Source organism: Mustela putorius, unplaced genomic scaffold (assembly GCF_011764305.1).
Source record: "Mustela putorius furo isolate JIRA1106 unplaced genomic scaffold, ASM1176430v1.1 tig00000095_pilon_pilon_pilon, whole genome shotgun sequence".
NCBI classification, from domain to species: Eukaryota; Metazoa; Chordata; class Mammalia; order Carnivora; family Mustelidae; genus Mustela; species Mustela putorius.
The window spans coordinates 10,741,867-10,768,724 of record NW_025421280.1 but is presented as its reverse complement, the minus strand read 5'-3'; the positions used below and the strand labels follow the sequence as shown (position 1 = coordinate 10,768,724).

At 42.7% G+C, this 26,858-nt stretch overlaps 1 protein-coding gene across 25 annotated transcripts in view; it reads right to left on the bottom strand.

Annotated features, from left to right (window-relative positions):
• CADPS (calcium dependent secretion activator) overlaps positions 1–26,858 on the bottom strand; it is a 469,919-nt gene that overhangs the window by 152,110 nt on the left and 290,951 nt on the right. For all 25 annotated transcript variants that reach the window (XM_045078225.1, XM_045078255.1, XM_045078257.1 and 22 more), the window contains exons 9-11: positions 18,686–18,752; positions 8,524–8,632; positions 2,170–2,382 (exon numbers count right to left, since the gene is read on the bottom strand). In XM_045078225.1, the coding sequence (XP_044934160.1) occupies positions 2,170–2,382; positions 8,524–8,632; positions 18,686–18,752 (389 nt within the window). The remainder of the gene's footprint in view (positions 1–2,169; positions 2,383–8,523; positions 8,633–18,685; positions 18,753–26,858) is intronic.

Genomic DNA, 26,858 nt, shown 5'->3' with positions numbered 1-26,858 from the left:
TTTTAAAAATAAATATTTGGTTTTCATTTAATTTTACTCCTCAATTCCATCTTCTTTCCTATACTAGTGAGGAAGAAGTGAGATTAATCACAAATGAAGTAGTAATTTTTTTATCTGGTGAGGTGATAGAACAAAAACACTGAAGGTAAGGTGAAATGACTTCAGAAGAAATTGAGAATCTTTGGAAACAACTAGTATTTTCCAAATACCACCTGAGATACCTGTTCTAAGAGGTTGATTTAGATGGTGATTATAATTCATAATTTCTCCCCCTGATGTACAGATAATTTCATAGGATGTATTGCTTCTAAATTTATTAAAATGGAGACTCTCAGGCAAGGTGAAAGAATGAATTCCATCACAAAGTGATTTTTAAAACAAACAAATATTGGGGTATGCTTTATATCAACTCATGACTAAACCAAGAGAAAGAGGTGTTGCCTTCTCTCTTTATTGGTCTCAAGTAAACCTAAGTGTTCCAAATGTTAGAGAAAGCAAGAAGAATGTGGAGAAGTTGGTGGTGGTTATGGTCAGCAGGGCTGTCCTTTACCCCAAGTCAACCTCCTCCTCTTTCTTTTAGGATTTTCTGCATGGAAACCCATGGTGATTGTGTGATTAACTACAATGTTCCACATGGAATGCACCTTCCTTTAAGAAGCCATTAGTACTGGTCAGGAATTTCTGGGAGCACCCGATGGAGAGTATTTCTCCTCCAAAAAACTGTTTTCCCATAAGCAAGGGAGTTACACGGTTTAAGAACATAGTCTTTTTAGAAATGGACATGGCAGTGGAATCCACTGGAGAGAGAGAATTCACCTCTATTTAGTTGTGTTGCTGCAAAAATCATCTGAATCATGTGTACATTTTGTTTGAGAGGGACAGAGAAAGACCATGTAGAAGCACTGGCATAAAACATGAAGGTTCTGCCATGGGCTTTTGCACTTGCTTCCGTACCTGGTACAGTTCTCTTTTCTAAGGTATGTGTGGAGCTGACTTCCTATCATTTGGACTTAAGTTCAGATCATCTCTCTCCACCCAGTCGCCACCGCATTACATTCTTCAAAGTTTCCAACATCTACAACTATCTTATTTGTTTTTTGATTTATGTGCTGGCTAGACACCCCCATGGGGATGGAGGTATCCCACACGTGGGGATGGAGATATCCTGAAATCTGGGGATTTTGTCTGTCTTCCTCATCTGTATGTCTCATCAACTAGACAGTTGTCTCTGTAAACCAGACTGAGGGGGGCCCAGGCACAAGTAAGAAATCATCATATGATTGCTAAAAATGACTTGTACCTGAGTGACCCCTAACTAACCTGATATTCAGGGTAAGAGGGAAGTCTCTGGTTAGGGTTAATGTTTGTAACTAAAATGAATTACTTTATTTGGTGCTGTATGCTTCCGCTTCCTTTGCTTTAATAACCGCCTCCAAGCATATGCCAGATTTCACCTTGCCTCGTGTATCAGAAGTGTTGGGAGAGGAAAAAAAAAAAAAAACCCAAAAAACAAAATTAAAAAAAAAAAACACCTATTCCAGATAGCAAAAAGTCATAGCAAAGGAGCAAGAAATTAAAATGGATACAGAGGTAATGGGAAAAGAAGCTGGAAAATGAAACAGGGCTGTTTAAAGAGATGGTTTAATTTTGGGGTCCTGGTGTATTTGCTTAGAATGGGATTTTAGGTACCATTTTTTTTTGTTGTTGTTTTTTGTTTTTTTTTCCACTGCATGTGATAATGTCATCATTTATTTTTAAATGGTTCTAAGTTGCAGATTTAAATTTACTTCATATCAAGCCCTATTTTAAAATTACTTTTAATAGGAAGAAATGAGTCAAGGACATACATAACCTACTATATTTGACGGACTCAAACAAATAAAAGTCTGGCTGTGAATTCCAAACTCTCACCAAAACAAAGAGATAAAAATCCACCTAAAATATATTTTCCTCTGTTTAGTCCTTGGGGGGAAATGTCAAGTATTGCACTTTAAAATCACTTTCATCTAACATTTTGGTCCCAACTTCTTCCTCCCCACACAACCGAATTCATCTTTTTTTTTTTTTTTTAATGAATCCTTAACACAAAGCAACTAGATTTCTAATTCAACTTTGGAAAATTTACTTTCCTCTACAGAGCTATTTTTAACAAATGGCATATTTACTTACAAAATTGGGAGATGGGGGCGTCCAACTGAGGTACGTTTCCTCCTTTAGCGTTGAGCTTCTGGACTTGGGTTGGGGGCACAGGCTTGTGGGACTGCCCAGTGGCCCGATACATGGCTTGGACCCACAAGATGCGATCTTGCTCATCATCACTTGCAAATATCACGGTGTCTCCTTCTTTGACTGCATTGAAGAAGGCTCGGCCACCCTCTAAACCTGGAATACAGAAATAAACACTTCTAAACTAAGTTGCCATGTTCTCAGCAGAACCAAGCCCTGAAGAAGGCCATTTCTGTTGCTCTTCCGTGGGCCAGAGAAGGGAGGAGCAATTTATCTGACTCTAAGATGGGAAGTCTGATGCCCATTTGGCCAGAGTGAAGCCCTAATGTTAGACACACATTCTGAGACTGGCTCTTATCTTTGGCTTTGGCTGGGAACAGGAGTGTCAAGTAGGCTGCCTACTAGTTGGGTAGATATCTGCCTATAAGCACACTATTATTTTTCTTCATCTTTGAAAACAAACAAACCACCACTACCACCAACAGAAACATCTCTTGACACCCTCCCCACACCCCCAGGGCCTTCAGCTATGGTTCTACCATTATTCTCTTTACAAGACAAGGAGAATCTCTACCAGGACTTCTTAAAATTTTAGTGCCCATGTGAACCCCAGGAGCATCTTATTGGAATGCAGTTTCTAACTTGGTAGGTCTGGGATAGAAGCCCGAGAACCTGCATTTCTAACAAGCTCCCAGAGGATGCAGATGGTACTGGTCTAAGGACCACACTTAGAGTAACAAGAGTCTCTCTCCTCCTAGTCTGCCCTAAAGCTTCTCCAATCAGGCTGCTGCCCCCATGGAAACTTGTCAATGTTGTTAGTGACTTCCACAATGCTGAATCCAAAGGTCAGTTCAGAGTCAACATTTAATTTGATTCATGAACCTACCCACAGCATGACACTTGATTCTCTTTGAAACACTTCCTTCACTTGGTTCTAGGTCACCCAGTTTCCCCCTCCCTCCCTAGTGGGTGCTTGTCTATCTTGTTTGCTGGCTTCTTTTCCTCCTCCTGACTGTTAAATGTTGTAGCATCCTGGTGTGTCCCTGGACCTCCTCTCTTCCTCAGTGAGGCCACCCAGTCTCAAATGCCATGAATCTCCTTATAGTCCCTACATTTCTATCTCTATCCTGGACCTCTCTGGTGAACTGCAGAGCTGAACCTCTAGTGGTTTCCCTGATTTCTTCACATGGATATCTGATAGGCCCTCCAAGCTCATCTTATCTAATAATGAACTCCTGGTCTTTCTCCCAAACTCCTCTCCACCTCAGTAAAGCTGAGCTTGTCCCTCTAACTGCTCAAGCCCTCAACCTTGGGGTCCTTTTGGACTCCTCACTTTCTCTCATTACCCACTGGAATTTCTCTCACTACCCAGTGGAGTTCTGATGGCTCTACCTTCAGAACATACTGCCAGATCTGAACCCTACTTTCATCTCTAGTGCTTCCTGAATGTAGTCATGCTCATCTCTCACATGGACTATTTTAATGGTCTGCTCTCTTATCTGCCCTGCCTCATCCTCACTCCCTAAAGTCAATTCTCAATGGCAGCTGAAGTAATGAGTTTAGCAGGAGTCCAGTCATGTCACTCCTCTGGTCAAAACGTATCAGTCGTTTCTTACTTCACTCAGAGGAAAAGTCTAGGTTCTGAAAAGGCCTGTAAGACTCCATGGATCAACCCACCACTACTCCTACCCTTGTCTCCTCCTATTTTCTCCTTAGTGCACAGACACGCATACTTCCCCATAGCCACATTAATCTCTTGGTGTTCCTTGAACACTCCAGGTACATTCTCACTTTGAGACTTTGACACTTGCTGTTTCCCATGTCTAGAATATGCTTCCTCCAGATATCTGCATGATTCGCATCATCACTTTCATATCTTTGCTCAAACATCGCATTCTGTCGAGTCCCTCCCTGACTTTTACCCCTCAGTTGCCATCCCTCCTATCTTGCTTATTACCTTCTAACAAGTAATAATTTACTTAACCTCATAAGGACAGGGAGTTTTTGTCTGTTTTGTCACTGCTGTATCCCTAGTACCTAGAATAGTGCATGGCATATAGCAGGTGTTCAGCAAATACTTGTGGAATGAATGAATGCTCCACAGACTTTTTTCCACAGGCAGCTCTCAAGGTTAAAATTTATAGAGAGGTAGGTGAAAGCCCTTTTGGGTTCAGGCCAAAGCAACATTGTCTGTCAACATATTCCAAAAGTTTTCATTTTAGGGTCACTGAGTATTCTCTGGCTGGAAATAAAGCATCCTATCTTCATCAGGTTCCTTATCATCCTCCCAATTATCAGTTTAACACTGAGAGGAGAATGAGCAGAGTGAATAGCACCCTCAAATTTCCAACAAGGCCCTGTCACTAGCTGGCTTGACATTTGGCATTGGAAAAGATTTCTGGTGACACTAAGACTTCTCCACGGTGCTGATAATGTTAATGCAGATGTCTATTCCATGGAGTGGGTGCATGCTGGGAATTCTGCCCTTAGAGTTGCCAGGGACTATAGAACAATCAACAGCTACTTCTTCATGTGGAGAGCTTAGTGCTATAGCACTTTTAACAAAAGCTTTTTGGTAGTTAGGATTATGAGAGAGTGTTTTGCCTAATTCCTTATGGAGGGTTTTTAAACGTGTGGTTTGGATAGGATGATATATAGTTAGCAAGTAGGGAAAACCTGACGAGATGCATGAGAAAAAGGTAAATCTGGAAGGGAAAGGAAGAAGAGCTTTGAGGGAATGCTCTAAGTCCTGAAAAACGAACACGAAGGAGCTAAAAGGAAAAGTGAGTCAACAGACCCTCTGTAGCCTAGCCTCATGGTAACTTTTGGGATAAATCACTTTGACACCGTCAGAGAATGGCAGGCTTGCCATCACTGGAGGCGATTGCCCCTGCCCCACTCCCCACTCTCCAGGCTTCCCCGGGGGGTGGGGATGCTGTCTTCCAGGAGCTACAGTCAGAATAGGTTCACAGGGCTGCTCTGGAGAGTGGAGAGGTAGAGGTAGAAAGATACTAAGCAGTTTTCAGATTTTTAGTTGATCCTCCCAACGACACTATGAAGTAAGTACTATTATTCCCACTTTATAACTGAGGAAACAAGCACAGAGAAGGCTATGACTAGCCAATGAAGACAAAGCAGGGCTGTAAGCATCGGAACTGGGCTTCTAACCCCATTGTCTGTCTCTGGAACTGACAAATGGACCCTTGTGCTGTCCAGCTGCAAAGCTGAAGAGCGTGCCCTGGTGCACGGCGAAAGCACTCAGAATTATTCGTTAACAGAATGACGCCTAATTGTGACATGAGTGGGGCACAAGGAGAAATATGTAAAGCGGCAGAAGCCGGGGCAATGACAACCGCAGAGAGCAACAGAGCTGTTCCAGACAGCGTGGGAGAACAAGGGCACACCAGTGAAAGCAAGGAGGGAGCAGAGCACTGCTGCTGAAAGAAAACCAAGGGAGGAGAAGGTGAAGTGAACATCGACACATGCTCTGAGGCAGCCAACGTTTCGCCAGGGCAGCAACTCCCGGGGACTGGATCTATAGACAGTGATGTATGACAGGGCGCCGGCTCCTCATGGAGGACGTGGAGCACAGCCCCACAGGTACCGACCTGTCAAGCCCAAGGCAACGTGTCTGTGGAAGGACAGAGGCAGACCAGGCAGGGAGTGGTGGCCGGCTCCCTGAGGGGCTGAGGGGTGTGGGGACTGCTGTTCCAGCAACCGACTTGGATGGACACAGGCTCTTTAGGCTGGGAATGCTGTGTAAGATTTAATGCAGTTGTTTAAATTGTGCCATTGGATTATTCTGAACATCCTTTCATTTAGACTGAATGACTGAGTCTGATAGGACCGGAGAGATTACTGTATACTCTCTGAAACACACATCCAGGGAAACACACCCAGGGAAAGTGAAGCACTTTCATTTTTAGCTTAAAATGAGTAGCCTGGATGGAAAATTCATATACAATTATTTACTGATTCCCCAAATTAATATTTCAAAGATTCTAAGCAGGTAGGGTTGATTTGGCTCACAGGCTTGTGTTTGGGCATCCGCTTCGATCCAAGGCTGCTACATAGGCTAGAACATGCACGCCTGCAAGGCTATCTCGCCCATAAACAATCTCCCCCTGTTGGTTCCACTGATAACCTGCAAAAGGTAAGAGCAGGAGAGACAGGAGGGACTCAGAGGTCCTTCTCTGTGTGCACACTCACCTGTCAGGGAGAGGTTGAGGAGATTTTTGAATCTCTGAGGGCAGTGGCTAAATTGTGCATGATTTCCATCTCCAGCTGGCAAACTTGACTGTGCATAGGAATCCTCGACAGTGTTTATTTAAATATGAGGATTCTGCCCTCCTCCCTTCTGGCTCATAGGTTAGGAGTGGGAACCAGGAGTTAAAGCACTCTTTCGATAAGTCTGAGCTAGACTTCTTATGACACCTGGGAGTATTTAAATCTCCATTTTCAATCAAATATTATGAAATAAATAGGACTTGGCACATGGAAAGGCGGAAAAGAAGTTGCTTATTATTCTCCAGAACACAATCAATTTACTTTCCATTGACATCTTTGGTAAAGGAATTTATAAACTATATCCCATGGGGTCGATGTGGAAAAAAGAAGAGAAGCTTTCCTAATATATGTGCACAGTTAACTTTCTCATGTATGTAGAACAGCTTTCTCTCTGAACCTACCCGCTCCACTGTGGGAAGAGAATTCTGCCTTCCCATGATAAAACAACAATTCTTGTTTCGCTGTAGCAGTACGCATAGCAATGGATTGCTATATAAGAATGATGTGGGCTAGACCCTGAGTTCCAGCGCTTTTTTCTTTTTTTTCAAAACAGGAAGATAATCCTGGTCCTATCTCCTGGGTGGGATTGTGGTCAGGTTCAAATATGCAATCATGTAGGGGAAAGGAGCTAAAAATGGCTGAGAAGAAATTACTGTCAAGAGACGCTATCTCTTTTCCTTCTCACGTGGGCCCTTTTGCCTCCCCCTTTAAAATGCAGGTCTTTGGGGGAGTTGGAATTTATTTTTTCTGAAGGGAACCCAATGGTTTGAGAAGAATGCAGACTATCACAGGAACCTGTGCAGACTGATTTCTTAACGCACATCCTTTCAATAAGATGTTGCACGGAATTGTTTTGAACTCGTAGGCTCTATTCAGTATGAAGGATTTCCAGGCAGAGCCTTTAATTCTTGCCTTAAGTGGTCAACTCTGTATCATGCTCCGGCTGGAAGCAAATTACCAAGGGAAGAGGTAGGGGCTGGTCCTGATCACTCAGAGTTGGGGCTCTGAAGGGGCTCATTTTCCTAAGCAGCCTGGCCCCAGGGCCTTCCCTGCCACACCTTTTCAGGTTAACATTCCATCTTTTCTCAAACTCTGTTTTTCTTTTATGTGTATTTTGTTGCATGTGGAAGAGCAATATGGGAGTAGAAAAAAAGGTTTTGGGCCAAATAATGCAGTATGGTTGGAAATGCTTCCCTTGTGCGGATTTGGCATAAAAATAAACTTCTCTGGGAGAGGGCTGTTGGTGCTTGTTGTTCATTAATATGCTGAAATGATTTCGCACCCCCCCTCCATTTTGAAGGTTCTTTGAGGCTGATTTTTATTCAGTTTTTTCCCCGGGAAAAAGATAAAATGGGTGGGGGGAAGAGGTGTGAGGGGGCAGGATGTAAAACTTATGAGAAATACTACCATTTGTGTGGTTCTTTTAGTTACATAAGGCTTAGGATCTTGGATGTCTATGCTTGGGGATTGGTGTCTTCTCAGGAAAGAAGACATTTAGGGAGAGCTTTCTTTCCAAGTGCCGTCAGCTGACCTTGACCTGTAGTTAGCAGATACGGATGTGCAGGACAGGCTCACTTAGACACAGAGACACGATTCCTGCCAAGCCCACACGTCCCTGGTGAAAAACCACACACGCTAACATACACATGTGCACACAGTTCTTAGTGTACATGTAAGACTCCTCCTTCAGTCATTCCTTTTTTAGCATTTGATGGGGGGTACCTATTTGTTGTGGACCCAGCTAGGTGAAAGAAAAATGTATTACGTTTTCTTTTTGGTTTTACGAGGATCCCTTGAGTCAAACCAAAGCCCTTGATTGGGATGGCATTTACTGAACCAGGATGGAAACTCTGTAAGACCAGGGGCTATGGCTGTCCCAGTCCCCTGTGAAACCTAGTCACTCAGCTTAGTGCCTAGCATGGAGGAAGTACACAGGAAATATTAGCTGACCCATGATTTGTGTCAGGGGAGAGTTCTGGGGAGTTCATAGCCTAGAGGGTGGGTGGGTACCTGGCTGGGGATCAGTGTAGTCCACAGTGTAGCCATCCAGTTGTAGAAGTTCCTGAGGCTCCGCTTTTTTCTCCCGATAACTACACATGGCAAATGTGTACTGACTGACCTGGGAAGGAAAAGCACAGATGGTAAAATTGTTCTCTTATGGCCCATCTTCCCTGAAGAAATCTTCTCCAGTCAACCACGTCCTTGTCCCTGAGGCCCTGTACTTGGCAGCTGGGATCCAACTGCATTTTGCTACCTCCCAGCTGTGTGACTTAGCATAAGTTACTTAGCCTCTCTGGTTCTTTAGACCCTCCTGTGTAGACTGGATACAATCTGAGAACTGACCTCCTCACTGGCATATTGTGAGAACTGAATGAGTTCACATGTGCCATGCACTTGGGATTTGTTCCTGGCACTAAGTGCTTGATAAAAGCTACTTGCAGTTATGATTGCTGTTTGTTATTTTAATTGGCTAAGCTATTTGAGATAGCCATTCTTTGTAGGTCAAAACTGGTTAAATAGCGGCAATTTGATAGGTTTTACCTAATATAATCCCAGCCCAGGCCCAGACAGCCACGTTCCCACAGGCCTTTTGGTCAGCAGTTAGGGACCAGAGCCTCATTTATAAATGCCCCAGTGATTTTATCTTTTGCGTGCCAGTTCTCAGCATCAAGCCACATATTAAGTTTCCCCTCTCTCTTCTCCCACAGAAGGAGTGCTTTTGGTTGCTTTGAGAAGTCTTCCTTGCTTCTCAGACAAGTGCAGGAGTGACACGCTGTCACAAGCAATGAGCACTCGATCACTAGGTGCTGGTCACACTCGAGCCATCCTCAGCCCCTGACGGCATGGCCACTGTCCCTGAGCAGCCCTTACTGCCAACACAGGCGTCCCTGCCGGTGCTGGGTGGGCGCTCCACAGCTGCAGGCTGGCCTTCAGGACCCTGTCGCCACAGTGCACGCACACCCGGCACGGATCCTTCACATTTCTACATCTGGCTCATCTGCAAGGAGCCTGTGGGAGGGCAAGCATCCTTCGGGGTTTGGGCCAAAAGCTCGTGGGCATGTTTACCATCCACGATGTCACATGTCTTGGAGAAGGAGTGCCACATCCCTTATCTCTTTAGTTCCCTTTATTAAGAGAGACGTTTTCTAAGTGAACTTTGATCCCTACTGGGGACATTTTTAGCCTCCTCCATGGTGAGCTCTCTCTCTCTTTTTTTAAAGGCAATAAGAAATCGGTGCTTTCAAGCCCTGTATCCATCTCCCGCATCCTCTAGGGTCTGCTGGTCCTAATGGCAGATAAAGGGAAAATGATTGTTGTATCTACTGCTGCCCTCTGTTGGTTCTTGGTGACAACTTTCTTCATAATATGTATGATCTGCATAACTTGCTCCTTAGTGTAAGGCCTGGAGGGACTTCAGGGGAAATAGATGGCCAGATCACTAAGTATTTTCATAAGGGGACATGTACTATTCTTTGTAATAAGCAGAATAACCAATGGCATCCTCTTCTAAAAAGGAAGGTTAGGCGTGCAAGCAGGGGGGTCACATTGGCCAGAGGTCCTGCCCAGCTCTGACATCCTCCCACCTAAGACTCAGCATCCTTGTCTGTATTTTACGTGCATCTTACTGTTGCTGGGGGATTAACTGAGCAATGAAGGGCTTCACATACCATGTGCGACAATCACAGAGCAAATGCTCAATAATATATGCATTTAAATAAGCAGCTTCTTTGCATTTAGTACCAACATTCCAACATAGAGTAGTTGAGTAAGTATACTTGCCTAATAGATTATAAATCCTTTGAAGGTAAGCCTAGGGGGTCATACATCTTCATTATATTTCCTTCCTTATAAGCAAAATCTACCAAATAAAGGGCATTTGCTCTCTGAGTCTGATTGGTTCTAGAAAGTATGTATAATCTAACAGAGAAGGTTTTTTCCTTCAGAGTTTACACATGTTAGTCCAAGCACAACATCAGGCCTTTCCAACTCATTACTTGTCTGAATAACTGATTTCCCAGGTCCCAGGCATGATAGTGGTCAAACACATTGCTGGACTGCTTTTGTGATGATTTTTCACCTGTACTCTGGCAATACAAGAGATAGTAGTTTGTTAATGGGATGATTAGCCAGAGAGCGGCAGACACTAACTTGAGATCAGAAAAATATCATAACAGAAGGGTGTTATTTCAAGATTCATGCATTTACTATTGCTACACACTTTGGGCTTTAAGATTTTTCTGTTCTCTTCCAGGTGCTTGCTTCTGGTGTGCTGTACTCTGCTGCCCTCTTCTGGTAATACGGCAGAAGTTGTCCTGACAAACGGGACTGGCATAAACTAGTTGGTTTATTAGAAAGCATTTTAATTGGGGATTTGGTGACTTTCCTTAGAAAACAAAGGCAGGGAGAAGAAACTTTAATTACTGCAAATTTCAGGGGGAACCTCAGTTTTTCTGGAGTGCTTAAAAAGTGGGGGAATAGAAAAGGTTTGGGAAATTTTATAGGTGTTTTTTTTTTAAGCTTCTACAAGACATCACTAAGTAAATGAAATGAATGTTTCTCTACCACAGTAAAATTTTCTTTAAACTGTATTTTGATAAGAAGTTAATGAGATGATGAATGCTATTGTAATGATGGTACAGAAGCACCTAGAATACATGTCAGAAGTCAGAGAGCTGGCTACCACTGCCAGAGATGCTGGGCTAGGATACCAGAAAACAAAGATCTCCTGATCTCAAATGACCGGCAGACATCAGGAAGTGCTGTTTGGAGAGAAGGGTGAAAGGACTGCAGTGCTTACACCTTTGGGATCTTCAGCCAGTGTTAACCTTCACATGGAATCAAGGGATCAGATGGGCTGCTGGGACTTCAGAGGGTACAGTCTTCAAGATTTGTTTAAAAGTGCCTAGACCTCCAATACAAAAGGCACCCTCAACTTATTTTCAGACACTATTTAAACTATGAAAAGATTTATTAATAGTGTTTCTTAAAGAGTGGACTGAGGCCATGTTCATTAGAGTGTATGTATGAGAGGGTGGGGGAAGGGTTATAAAGACAGATTTTAGGGGCTCCTGCGTGGCTCAGTAGGTTGAACCTCCGCCTCAGGCCATAATCCTATGGTGTTGGGATCTGAGCCCCATGTTGGGTACCCTGCTCAATGGAGAGTCTGCTTCTCCCTCTGCCTCTCCTGTTCTCTTTCTCAAATATATACATCTATATCTATATCTATATCTCTATATCTATCTATCTATCTATCTATCTATCTATATGGTGCAGATTCTCTAAGTCAGAACAACAGAATCTCAGGTCAAGGTAAATCTCATGGACAGGCATTTTATATAACTGCTCTAGATACTTCTTAAAGTACACTAAAGCTTGAGAACCATTGCTTTATCATATAGGAACTGTCCAGAAACTTTCAGGTTGTCCCCAGATTTTCAATTAGACTTAACAAATAGAGTCCAGATAGGAGATGAAAGGGTCAGTGCTTTTTGGTCCCCTGACTCCCCCTTTTCCTTCCACTGACTACTTCTGGAAGACTGAAGTACTTGCACATACAACAAATGATACAATGTATTTGTCTAAAATCCCCGTCTTTGCCTTTACTACCACTCCTTATAAATGCCTCAGCTGTCAGTTTTCCTGAACCCTGGTCACCAGACCTTGCCCAAAGTTCACATACATCCATTTTAGAAACAAGTCCTTTATTCATGGTACATACATTCATCCATTCATTTAAAAAATGCTTAGGTATTGTGTTTGGTGCTAGGAATATTAAGATGTAAAAACCATCTATAATATCTATAATTTCTGCTCCCCTGTCTAGTGTGAAGGCAGGCATTAATCACATTACCTCAGAAATGAGTAACTTTAATGGAGACCGGTATAAAACCAGTATAAAAAGAGACCTATGGTATTGTAAGAGCTTGGGGATTTGGTCTAGTTGTGTGGCCAGGGAAAGTTTGCATGAGGAAGCACTGACTGATTGAGCCAAGATCTGAAGATGCAGAAATTTTTGTGACGTAAAGAACAGAATTCCAGGGACCAAGGACCATTTTTTAAAATTAAATTAAATTAAATTTTATGATGCTTAACTTTTTTTAAAAAAAAACACATTTTATTTTTAAGTAAGCTCTATACCCAACATAGGGCTCAAACTCACAACCCCAGATTAAGAGTAGCAGGCTCTATGGAACGAGTCAGCTAGGCACCCAAGACCATCTTTAATGTGACTTAGTTGTAAATGAAGGGTCACAGAGTTTAAATCCTAGGCTCCTGATTGACGTTAACATGAAGGCCACTTGGTAGAATAGAGGGAGAATAGGTTTGGGAGTTACATTATACAGACCTGGATTTGATTCTCAGATCCCGTATTTTCTAGGCGTGTGACCTCAGTTAACTGCTGGGACTCAGTTTCATTATCTTTAAATGGAGAGGATGGTAACAATTGTGGATCATTTCTTATATTTGAATACAACGCATTCATTTTCCTGGTAGCTGAATCCTGATTTAACCTATGGAATCACAGCCTTCCCCAATTTCAGCCCAATATATAGTTTGTATAGGGCCAACTGAGCCCTGTGCTGGAAGTAGGGTGGGTGGGACATGTGGCCCAGGCCTAGCCAATCAGCATCACATCGACTTGGCTGCAGTGATTGGTGCAGGGTTTGGCACATGACCACATTGGGCCAATGGAAGATCAATCAGGGTATGAGCTCTAACTAGAGAGAATGAAAAGCTTCTTTCCTCTGGGGCTGCTGAAGTATTGTAAATCTTGACCCTCCCTATTCTGCTGCATGAAGAGATGTTGCTCATCCCAGAGCACAGTTAAGAGATGGTATTGATAGAAAGTCAAAGCCTTGATGGCTGTGTTTGAAACCTGAACCTACCCATCCCAGAAGACTCTTTATTCAACTGCTACTTTAATTAACTAACCAATACAGTTCTTCCCCTTTTATAACTTACGCTAGTTGGGGTTAATTGTCATTTGCAACCAGAATATAAATAGAAACGCCCTTTAAGGCAATGTAAATTTGGATGGGAAAAACAGACATTCACTCAGACAGACAGTTCTAAATCACTCAACTACTTATATGTTTTACGATTCATTTTGGGGGGGTTAAGTTATTTTAATATGGTTTCCTGGGTGACAACTGCTATATTCCAAGGCATTTTACATTATCTGACAATATTTTATTCAGATTTAGTGATTGTTCTGAAAGCTGGAGCACTGAGAGTTTTTACATTATCTGTAGAGAATTAGCAAGGTCATAACGATGAGACTTTCTAGTCTGATCTGGATGAGGAATTGGCTGTTTCCATTCTTCCCCTATATACCCAAAAGCTCTACACAGAACTTTATGGAATTGGCACCTTCATCATTAGCATTGGTTTGGTTAGCGTTCCTAACAATGGTGCAATCAGTGTGTTTAATCCTTACCATGGCATCTAGGCTTTAGAATGAATTTACCAGCAGTTTCTTGATTTGGGGTGCTGAGGACCCTTTTCCCCTTAATTCCTGTGTTAGAGTTTGAAGCCATGTTTTTGGGGCATTTACTGGAATGGAAAGGAACACGTCTGAGGAAGCTCTGTCATGTCATCTGCATATAATCTTGTGTGTAGCTACTCAGATGCCCAGCTCCACGGCAGGTGGGGGGCGGGTGGCGGCACATAAACTCTGAGAGGGTGTGGTCTAAAGGGGATGGAGCATTCACTTTAAAAAGGACAATGACCATGGAGGCAATGTTTCTCTAAAGGTGCTCTCTGGACAACCTGCATCAGTTATCTCCTGGTGTACTTGTAAAACCTATGATACCTCAGCCTCATGCCAGAACTACTGCAGCAGAATCTTCTAAACAGTTCCCTGGGATGTGGATTTTATTTACTTATTTCACAGAGAGAGAGATCACAAGTGGGCAGAGAGAGAGGGGGAAGTAGGTTCCCCGCCGAGCAGAGAGCCCAATGTGGGGCTCGTTCCCAGGACCCTGAGATCATGACCTGAGCCAAAGGCAGAGGCTTAACCCACTGAGCCACCAAGGTGCCCCTGGGATGTGGATTTTAAATAGCACCCAGTAAGGTGGTCCAGGCCCATACTTGGAGAACAGTGTCTCATTGCATAGGAATACTTAAGTCTCCGGTACAGAAACACCCTACAACTGCCTTATTCCTTCTACACCTGAGGAGGAAGGGATCAGCCTCCAGCCACATCCACAATGTTAGCTCCAGCCCTTAAAAATGGGAATCGCTGCTTTGGTTCAAAACCCCTCTGAGGATGTCCTTTGCCCCTGGCTAGTAGGAATTCCATTTATAATCTATCCGTTGGTTCCCCCAAGGTAGAAGCACTAAAAGGAAATCTTACTTAGGGAGAATTTTAATAGCACTGTCTGACAGCCAAAAATGTAGACTTGGTGTGCTTGTCTGTGTGTGCGGTGAAGGGAGGAGAGCTGGGGTGGGAGGGGAGATGATTCTGAGGAGACTGGTGTTAGATATGTTCTCTTCCACTTAGTTTTTCAAACTATTTTCCTCATAATAAATCTAATGAAATTCATAACTGTGCTGGAAGTTATGTGCTGTAAACTCTCTCTAAAAACATTTCCTAAGACCTAACATCCAAGCAAAGAGGAGTAAACATTCAGTATGTCTCTCGGGTGGATAGGCTGCATCTGTGTCGTTTGTGCACTGGGCTTTACAGAGCTGGCTCCGAGGCTGCCTGGCAGGTGGGTGGCAGGCTGAGAGGACCCTGCTTCCCTGCCCAGCTCCTTCATCCTCCCCATGTTTGGCCAGAGTGGTGCCCCTCGCTCCACTTTTGCATTTTGAGTTTCGGTGGAAGTTTCTGGTGGCTACATAGGATCCGGTTGTGCGTCCTCAGGACTGGCATCAACACTGCATACAGCCGTTGGCTGCTGATTGTTACTGCTTGTCCTATCCTCCTTCTCTTCAAGCAACCTGAGAGGTTTTCCTTCCCCAGAACTGGGCCAGAATTGGTGGCCTTGACCTTCTCTCTTGTAACTGTGGCGGCACTGGGATTGTTTTGAAGGGGGTGAGTTTTATGGCTATCATTGTGATAAAGCACCTGTAAATGCGATCCCTTAAACAATGGAGAAGACAAAAATGGAAAGAATCCAAAAGCAAGCTATATTTTCTAGGTTGGACCAAGGGCACTTTTAGATGTTGTGGTGAGCAGGGCCAACTGACGGTGTGCTGTCCTGACCCCTCTGGAGGCCACAGAGGTTATTAAGGGAGGAATCTGATTTCAGTTGAAACAGAAGGTTTAATCTGGAGGGTCAATGTCCCCACACATTTCACAGCTATTGAAAGTTAAGAGAATCCCAGGTAAATGACACGTATCGAAATCCCAAAATTGTTCTCTCCTGCCCTCTGGGATTGATGCTGAATTTTAGATGGGCTATGCCTGGCCTTTACTGATTTTCGCAAGGGAGCACAGAACTTGCTCTTCAGCAGTTGTGCAATTCCTATCTTCTCGCGGTGGAAGGAGCAGCATGAAGGGCCCTGAAATGTCTGTGCTCTGGCGGCTCTGCCAATAGTCATTCTGCTTTGCAGTTCAGTTCAGATCCTACGGACATGGCTCCCCTGATATTTTTGGCACGTTTCCTCCTATTTTTTTCTTCCTGAACAGTCTTTTCCCCCTGAAATCACTTGCAAAGTAAGAGGTTGGCTATTTCTCCTCAGTGCTTTGTCATTTCAAAGATTTTCAGAGCCAAGTCATGTATCCTGTGGAGAAGTAACTAGCTACCTTGAAGAGTGAAGGGAGACTATGTGTCAAGGTGAGGGGGCCCGTTGTCCTGCTTCCTCTGGGAAGCTGTCACTGGCCACTCTCCAGGATATGATTTTTCCTTTCTCAGAACCAGGTGAAGTCCAGGCTGGGTCCATCTTCTCTCTCCTCTTTTTCCTTCTTTCTTCCACCAAACATCTCCTGGGTCAGGTACAGAGCTCAAGGATGTATCCATGTGTGGTGGGCGAAGGAGGGAAGGACACACAGATGAATGGGAAACCAAACTGGTCCTGCAAGCACACCGTCTACTGGGAGAGGCCAGGCCGACTCACAGGTGGATTCCAAGACAGGATGCTGTGCCCAGTGAGAAGAACTGAAGGGGGAGAACCTTGCATGATCCTGCTCTGCTTTTTTAAATGCATTTTGTCTTTCTGTTTATAACACACTCTCTTTAGAGGGGACATCAGCTATTTTTGCCCACCCAGCATCCATATCTCCTTCTAGTAATGGCACCTGATTTGGCACTGGGGACAGCCCAGTGGGACTGTGAATCAAAGTGCCATGGCATGTCTCTGCTAAAAGTTGGGTGGGTGACCCAAGCTGAACCAATCTCTCCCTCATGTCTGGCCCTCGAGTGGAGATGCAAGGATAGAAAATGGTCAGAACCAATTTTGTCTTCTGACCACATCGATGACACTGGCCATATTTCCCTCCACCTGGATTTCTGGAACCTACTCTGAGTCCTGTAGTAAGGATGGGTCATTCAGGTTTTTCAACAATCCCATAAACTACTTCAAAATCCTTCTAATACATTAATATTAATACCTTAATTAGCATGGGTCTATTTCTGCTGTTTGCATATATTAAGCACTATAACAGAGACCCTGAAAGTGAAATACCAGGCCTCATAGTTATTCTCTATGACCTACCAGTGTACCCTACACAAAGTAGGTGCTCAATAAGTGTTGGTCCATTGATAGTTTAAGGTAATGTATCTCAGGATGAAATGTCCTCCTTTGCCTACCTGCGGATTATTTAGGGATTGGGTACAATTCCAAAGTTTTCCTCAGGATCCTTTATTCTAAGGCTTTGTTGGACCCCATAGCAACTGTGAAAGCAAAGGTGACCTCTTGCTTATAGCAAGAGAGACGCATTGCTTTAGTGGCACAGCAAAGACTTGACCAGATCTACAGAAAGTCTAGTCTTAGAAGGTCAGAGTTGGTAGAACTTTCAAGGCCATTAGACATAAAAGACAGTGGCTTTATAGTGAGGTTTTAGAACTGGAATTGCTCTAAATACTAATAACCCAATGAACACCTTTAGTCACTAAGCTACAGGTTGACTCACTACGTGGCATCTTGCAGAATATGGCATATGTTAATTTCTTACATGCTTTGATGGAACTTGGAAATTGAAAAGAGGCAATGGCAAATTTCCTTGTAAACTGAAAAATCTTGTTGCAAGAAGCAAATTTTAAAAAGGCAGGGGAGAGTCTCAAGGACAAGCATAACTATTCCTGGAAATTTTTTCCTAAATAGACAAGATAGAAAAGGTAGTATTTATATATTACTCATGTATTATTAATACCAGTATCTGCATCTCCATCTGCATCTATATATAAATGGATGTTTCTTGCTGCATGGTTAGTAATGGTCTCAACTGGGGAAGCCCGTAAGTCCTTCAGAAAGGAAAATTCTACAGGTACTTGAGCCAGAGCTATATATGCAAACATGGAATAGTGTCATAGTGATTTATGTTAAAAACAAATAAACAAACAATCACCCAAAAACTAAGCTGCAGAACAACATGAAGAGTTTAGATATATAGTTAAAAAAACGTGTATTTGGAGAGATAAAATCCAGAATGTTAAACATACTTGTAGGAGGTCAGTTAAGACTTCTGGAAGCCCCATGCATCAAGAAGAGTGGAGAGCTCCTGCACAGGGAATTCAATACCAAAATACTAAACAGTAAAACAGATGTCAAAAGTCTAAGTAAATTCTGACTTTTCTCATAATGTGTATCTTAGTACTTTTAAAATAGCAAGTACTTCTACAACAATGTCAGTGTTCCTAATGCTCTAACTGGGCGCATGCTTGCTTCCTCCCTGGGGACCTCCATCACTGGTAGCGTGGTAGGCCACTTCTCCTACCTATCTTATATGTTCTTTTAGACTTTTAAAAGAATGAACCATTAATTTTTAGAGATTTAAAGTGATATAGAAATAGGGAAAAGGAGCTCAAGGGAGTGTTGTGGGGACTAGAAATGTTCTATATCCCTCTACGTGATGGTTACACACTTACACATGTGTAAAAATTCACTGAGCTAAATGGTTAAACATTGTGTATTTTAGATAAGTTATACCTCAAATAAAAAAAGTTAATTACTGCTATCAAATCTTTAATACCAATGGCTTTTAAGATGGAGAGAGTTGAAGAGTTACCTGGACTAGTACAAAAAACCTTTTCTTCCATCTCTTCCAGACATTTTTACCGATGGCCCATAAATACCTAAGGAAAAGGAAAAAGACCAGAGTCACATTAATGCTTGAGCAACTACACTGTTTAACTCATTTGACCATAAAGCTTGGAACTCATAAACAAGGAAATAGTGCAGCTCAGAAACAGCAAGCAGATTTGGGAGCTGTGTGATTGAGGATAAGGAACAGCAGTCAAGTTTCACTTCCATTTATAGAAAGAATTGTGGCCCTTCATCACAGTTGACTGAGATTCCTTGATTGATTCCAGAAAGTAAGTTGGAAAATGTTACATTGTGACTTAATTTTTCTATGTGCTGAAAGTCTATTAGGTAGGGAAATCCTGCCAGGTGCTGCACAAAGGAGGAAAGAGAACACTAAATTCTACAATTACAGCTCTTTTGCCTCTTTCAAGTCTCAGTCAGAAATCCACCCCCGCAACCCTGACTTTCTTTTCTTATTATTCTGTCAAATGCAGGTATATTAGTGGGAGGAAGTTTCCAGTCAACAAAGAAAGTCCTCCCTATACCTCTCCCCCTTTCCCAAATGCTTCTATGTTGATGGGAATTAATCTTGATACAGACAAAGGAGATAAAAGGAGAGTTAAGAACCATAGAGGCACAATCCAAGCTCTCTGGAGATTTTACCAGCAGTGTTACTACTTCATTCGTGAATACTCCCTCCGCCTTGTGGACTGCTGCACGCCCACTGGCACTGAACAAGGAAGTGAGGTTTTCAGGCTCTACTGGACCAAGTGAGGAGAGATCTGGTCATACTCAAAACATGCAAATACTTGAGCTCCAAAACAGGCTTTATTTGCTATACAAACCAACTGGACAACATCCAAATCCTCACTTCACCTGGAATCAGACAGAATTTCCACTTTGGAACATAAAGAAGAATGCCCCTAATTAAAATTTATACTGTTTGACAAATTTCAGGGGCTCTCAGAACTGGCCAGTGGCCAAAAATCTGCTCAGATCTTTAAGCCAGAAACCCAGGAGTCAACCTGGTTCCTTCTCTTTCTTCGTCCTTATTCCTTAATTACCAAGTGCAGTTGATTTTTTTTTTTTAAACTACTGCAAAGTTCTCCACTCTGCTCAGTCTCTCCCCTTCACACCCTCACTATTTCAGTCCCACCCCACGGTTCTGCTTCCATGGACAACTGTAGAGGAAACTCTTAATGGGTGTCAGGGACACTGAGAATGATTTCCATCCCTCTCCTGGCCATGACACGCTTCCTACCATCTGCGAATGTGATCATGCCTTTCTCTGCTGAAATTCCTTCCATGGGTCAGCCCCATTTACATGAAGGGGACCTCAAACTGTGGCCACTCAGATTCCACTTTCCTAGATCTTTTACCTATTCTATGGTTTACTGGACATTTTCCTTTAAAATGACTTATTTAACATGAATAAATTTATTTTGAAAGAAAACTTTATATTATAGCCTTGACACATTAATTATATCTCATGCCTTCTCCAGCATCTTATGTTCAGACTCACATTCTTCCTAAGTTTAGATATCTACCTTGATGTCATGGCCTCCTGGATCCTACTGATAATTCTTCCCTTACAATGATCACACTGCTATAATTTATTTGTTTTTATATTTATTGTTCCTACTAGACTGTGAGTGAGCTCCTCAAGGGAAGGAACTTTATTCATTCTCATGTCTAAATTCCTAGCACAGAACCTTGTTGTTCTCTTTAGATTCGTGGTACAGTTCTTGGTACATATATAGCAGGAGGTCAGTGTACACTTTTTATATTTCATTTGGTTTTGAACGCCATGCTTTTGGGAAACCAGAGCAATATTTGCAAAGGTTTCTGATGAGATTTTAAAACACTGCATAAAGACATCCAATCCATCACCAAATTCTTTGAATTTTCTTTCCAAAATATATCCCAATTCTTTCCATCCCACTGCTACTCCCCAGTCAAGCTTCTATGATGTCCACCTGGGCCATGGTAACAAGCTCCTAAAGGGTCTCCCTGCTTCACTTTTGTCCCTACTCCACTCGCTACACACCAGACAGAGTGACCTTTTAAATGGGTAAATCAGATCATTAATACACTCATTCTAAATCAGGATGGGAAACTGTGCAAAGGTTTCCAGCTGGGCGGAGACACAATTATATTTCTATTTAAGATGGTCCCTGTGGCTGCTGGATGGAGAAGGCACTGTGGATGAAAGGGGCAAGAGAGAACACAGGGAGATTAGTGAGGACACGGTTGCTGTGGTGCAGGTGGGAGAGAGAGGACGGTGCCTGGACTGGGACAAGGCCATGGCAGTGGCTGGACAGCTGGTAAGTACATGAGCCCTGAGGCCAACCTCGTCAGCTTCACTCTTGTGTGGATTACAGTCCTGTAATATAATTCACAGTCCTGGACGGTGCTCTCAGCCTTCTTAAAATAATCTATTAACATATTCACAGCAGAAACTGACCTAAATAAATCGGAGGAATGGCCAGGGCTACCGACAGAGAGAGAGAGAGAGAGAGAAGATTCTTTGGCCTATAACTGTCAACAGTATTGTCTTCTAGTTCTAGTTGAGATGGTTGCTCTGAGATGCTGGACAAGATGCTTAACCTCCTGGTGTCCTGGAAAACAGGGCAGGGCCAGCAATGGTTCTTCTCACACAGAGTTGTTGTAGGGATTAAGTGAGATGATTCTTGTGGAATATAAGCATGAGGCATAGCAGAAAGTAGATGCACATTAAATGTCAGCCTTATTATAAACTATCTCTGGGTAGAGAGGAAAGCCTTCATTGCTAGTAGTAAATATTAGCTAAATATGTGAAAAGAAATCTCCCTGGAAATATGGACATAGAAAAATAGATGAAACAAAAATCAAATGAAGAAAGCAGGTGAAAAATTTTGTATTTGTAGTAATGACTGGCAAGGTTGTCATAATCTCGTACTTCTCTGGAATTACAACTGGCAGCTAGTACCCGTTATGTCTTTCCCCATAACTTGAACCCACACAGAGAGATTCAGAACAGTGAGCACAGATACTACATCTGACGTTTATAGTTTTAACTGACAGGAATGGAAGCAGGAAAAGGAGTGCACGAAAACCCACAGAGCATGACTAATACTGAGGCACTGATTCCCCCTTCAGAATAAAGATCCTAGCTACTGCTTGGCCATGTTTTACTACTGTGCTATGCTGTTCTGGTCCTTTCCTCGAATTTATTGTACTACCTGGAGGGGTTAAGGCCTTGAATCTGGAGCCATGTCACCTACTTGTATGTGCAACCTTCAGTAAGTTACTAGGCATATCTCTGCCTCAGCCTCTCATCTGTGCAATGGGCACAATATCAGGAGCTACTTCAAGGACTGTTGGGAAGATTAAACAGTGACTGGAATCTACAGTGGTCAGGACGACACCTGGCACAAAGAAAACACTTATGAGCTACTTCATGACATCACTGCTACTATTTTACAGTTGAGGAAGCTAAAGTTGCAGGAACCTGCTCAGGGCACTGCAGGGGGTAAAAGACACAGCCAGAATGGAAATTCAGAACAGCCAGGTTTCCAGAATACCCCTCACACGTGCTATTCTTCCTCCCATTTTAGATGAGGACAAACTCTGGTGTCTTCACTCAAATGAGAACACAAATTGCTTTTCCAAGTGAGCTTCTCTGGTGAAAGTCTTTTGAAAGGGAAAGCTGAGTGGGATCAGAGAAAAATCAACAATCCTCCTTAGCAAAGTATCAGTTGGTTTGTGTGAAGGAGGGGCTTTCCCTCAAAGGTTTTCCTCAGAATTTATTGCTAATTTGGCACATAACAGAAGGTGTCAAAACCGAGAAAAACTGAGGGCTGCACTGTATCATTTCTGTCTAGTCAGCTCTGGCTCTGTGTTCCCTTAGATTGAAATGTGCTCAGTAGACAGAATAAGAAGTACCTGGAGCAGATGGGAGATCTGTCCCTGCAGACATCTAGGTGGCTTTCCCCTCCAGCTCCTCACACTACAGGCAGATCTATCTGCATGGGCACGAGTGGCGTTCGGCTCTCTCTTCAGGCCATGAGGATTGTAGAGATTTGGATTTACAAATAGAAAAATCAGCATTCTAGTGTTGTGAAAAGGTATTTAGCCTAATGGTTATATCTTAGGCTCAGAGTGGAAAAACCCATGTGGGAATTCTGTCCCTGCCATCAACTGTCTTTTTGCTTACCTGTGTTGTGCCTCAGTTTCCTCAGCTGCAAAATGGGGATAGTGTGTGAAGTTGTTGTAAGGTCTTAGGGAGAGCATGCATGGTGAGTTTAGCACAGATGGCACATGGTAAGTGCTTGGTTACATTAGGCAATACTGCTGGTTGGCGTTATCCTTAGTAACAGCAGCAGCAGTGGCAGAAATAGTAGTTCTAGTACAAAGAACATGTAACTACCAACTTTGCAAAGGATTCATCTTTGAATTCATTTGAACTTATGTTCGGCTTTGGGGTGGACATCTATTGGGAAATAAAACAGTACACGTGTCTGGGTTTGGAGCTCCAGGTTACATTTTGCCTTGTGATTCTAACCTATCCTTGCTTGTACTATTTTTGTAAAACCTATGCCAGTGGGTCATTGACACCCCTGTCATTTGCTGGGGGCATTTTAGTTAGATGAGAGGCCAGAGTGAACTATGAAGGGCTAAACAGAGAAGAAAAAGATACTCTTTGGTCTTCCATGACCCCTTGGCTTCAGCATCCCTCTGCCTTGGGGTTCCTTGGAAGGGCAACATCCCTAGTAATTCTTTGAACTTGTGAGTTGTATATATAAAAGAGAATGGGATGGTCTTCCTTCACCTGATGTTTGTGAGTGTTAATGAATGAATAACTCAGCTCTATTTATTAAGTATCTTCTGTGCTTAGCACTAGGTGTGCATATGGTGGTGCTCCATAGTAATTCATGAGGAAATTTTTTATTGTATGTCTTTTCCCAGGATGGATGAGTACCCGGTACAGGGAGAAGGTATGTGCTCCCCTCAGGACATCTGCCAGACTAACCTGTCCCTGGACACCGTACAAAGGGTAAGGATGGCTGAGAGGGACATGGAAACCAGGGATAGGTTGAGGTTTCAACGTTGGGGGCTGTGGACCCAGAGGTCAATGAAAAACCTAGAAAATGAGGAGTTGGTGCCATTCTGGTCTAGGTGGAGATGAGACTCAGCCCTGAGGGAGGAGGGGCCGCATTTGTTTTTCTCTGTGTCCCTGTGCTGTCATGGCACCTAGTCCATCACAAGTGGGAATGAGGCAGGGCCTTTTAAAAAATTTTTCTTCCTGCTAGAAATTCTTCATGTGAATTTCTTCTAAGAAGAGCAGTCACACTGAGACAAAACCAAGATTCCCACGGGGAGGCATCCCTCCCCTCCTGGGAGAAAGAACGAGAACATGGAGGATGCTAAGACTCCAGATGCTTCAGTCTTCATGCAGCAGCCCAACAGAAAGAAGCATGGGCTGGGAAGAAGCACAATAAATGAAAGCACCAACTCTTATGTAGCTATAGCCCTAACCACATATCAGTCCCTGTTCTAAATGCTTTACATGTATTAACTCATTTAATTATCTCAACAACCTTATGAGGCAAAACTATCACGAGCTCCATTTTATGCTGAGCAACATGAGGTTCACAGAGGTTAAGCAACTTGTCTACAGCCGGTAAGTGATTAGTGCCAAGGACTACATCCTATTGTCTATTATTATAGACAATAATACAACAGGGAAGATAAAAAAGAATCATGAAAGTATTCAATTAGTCCAAAAGAAGGCAAAAAAAAAAAAAAAAGGAGGAAAAGAGGACAAAGATCAGATGGAATAAAGAGAAAACAAAAAAGCAAGGTAACAAATAGCAATTTAATTTAAACCTAATTATATCAAAAATCACATTAAATATAAATAAGCTAAATATTCCAATTCAAAGGCAGAGATCTTCAGATTGGATTTAAAAGGCTAGAGCTAATTTCATCCTGCCTACAAGAAATATACTTTAACTCTAAAGGCATGAGTTAAAAATAGTAGGATTGAAAGGATTTACCACGCTACCATTAGTCTTTTAAAAAGCTGGAGTGGCTGTATTACTGTCTCACAAAGTAAATTTCAGGGCAAAGAATATTCCCGAGGATAAAGAAGAACATTTCATAATTTAAAAAGGGTCAATTCATCAAGAAGACATAATAACCTTAAACGTTTATGCATCTAAGAATAGAGCTTCAAAGTAAATGAGACAAACATGTACAGAATTATAAGAAGAAACAGAAATATCTATAATTAAAGTCAGAGATTACAATACTTTTCTCTTAATAATTGCTAGAAAGTCTGTATTTGGACAATTACAACAACACTGTCAACCAACTTAAACTAATTGACATTTAGAGAGAATAAGCCAAAAGAGAATACGGAATCCTGAAAATATTCAATTAGGTCAGTAGTAGTAGTCTTGTTTGAGAGTCTGTGCCAATCTGAGTGATGTTTTGGAGATTTGCAGGGAGGAGAGACAAGTGTGATAGTTTTGAAGAACAAGGTCTACAGTAGTGACACAGCTAAGAAAATGGAAGAAGAGAGGGAATTTTTAAGAAGCACGGCTAAGACTTATAAACTGTATCCCCTTCACATTTTGTTGAAGCATAACAGGAAAATCAGATTTGCTGTAAATTACTCTGGGTTGGTGTACTATGGTTCACTGACTGAATCCAAAGTGGCATCAGGGGAGCTCTGCATTTCTTTTAAGTTTTTGGTCCTTTGTTAAGGTAGGAATAACACAATTCTAGACCTGGCTTCAATGTTTAATTTCATTTGGGCAAGTCTGTTCACCACTCCACATCTGTTTCTCTGTGTGTAAAGTGGCAATTACATCATTCACTTATTCATTGACACAACAATTAGATTAACTTATTGAACTTTTACTACATGGCAGGCCCTGTAGTAGAGACTTTGAATAGTCAAAGAGACAAATGTCCTTACTGACAAGGAACTCACAGTTCAATGGGGGAAGAGAGACAACAAATCAATAAACAAAGAAATATATGGTGTGTGAGATTGTGATAAGGGCAATCCTGAAAATAAGGCACAGTAAGAGAAAGAGAGAGGACACAAGTGGGACAGGTAAGGAAGGCATTCTGATATGGTAGAGACCTGCAGAAATCAGGTGAGCTATGTAGAAAGCTGTGTGAAGAAGAAGATGAATCCAAGGTAGAGGGAAGGGTGGGGACAAGGGTCCTGAGGTGCGGGTGCACCTGGAGTCTTTTTTTTTTTTTTTAAAGATTTTATTTATTTATTTGACAGACAGAGATTCACAAGTAGGCAGAGAGGCAGGCAGAGAGAGAGGGAGAGAAGGCTCCCCACTGGGCAAAGAACCCAATGCGGGGCTCTATCCCAGGATCCTGGGATCATGACCTGAGTGGAAGGCAGAGGCTTTAACCCACTCAGCCACCCAGGTGCCCCGCACCTGGAGTCTTTGGGGAAGAGCAAGGAGGTCCATGTGGCTGGAGGAATGATCAAAGTCAGGGAGATAGTGGAGTCTTTATAGCCATGGTAACTACAAAGGGTTTTACTCTGAGAGGGGGTATCATTGGAGGTTTTCCAGCATTGGATTGGCATGAGCCGACTTCTGTGTTAAAAAATATTACTCTTGGGTGCCTGGGTGGCTCAGTTGGTTAAACACCAACTCTTGATTTCAGCTCAGGTCACAATCTTGGGGTCCTGGGATTGAGCCCCACATCAGGCTCCATGGAGTCTGCTTGAGATTCTCTCTCTCCCTCTGCCCCCCTCTTTGCTTGCACTCTCTCTTTCTCTCAAATGAATAAATAATAAACAAACAAACAAACAAACAAATGTTTTTCAAAAATTACTCTTGCTTCCTGGTGGGAAACAGAGTATAGGGAAGCAAGGACAGCAGTAGGGGGACTGCTTACAGAGTAAGGGCACAAGTGAAGGGGAAGAGGATTGGAGACTTGTGTCCAAATGGTGATATAGAGAGAGGACACAAGTCAGGTGGTGAGGAGAGGTTGAACTGTAGGTTTATCTTATTTGCAGTGAACAGAATTTGCTGCTGGATGAGATGAGGAGCAAAAGTGAAAGAGAAATGTCTAAGATGACCCCAATTTTTTTGGTCTGAGCAACTGGGTGAAGGGAGCGGCCACTGGAGATGGGAATA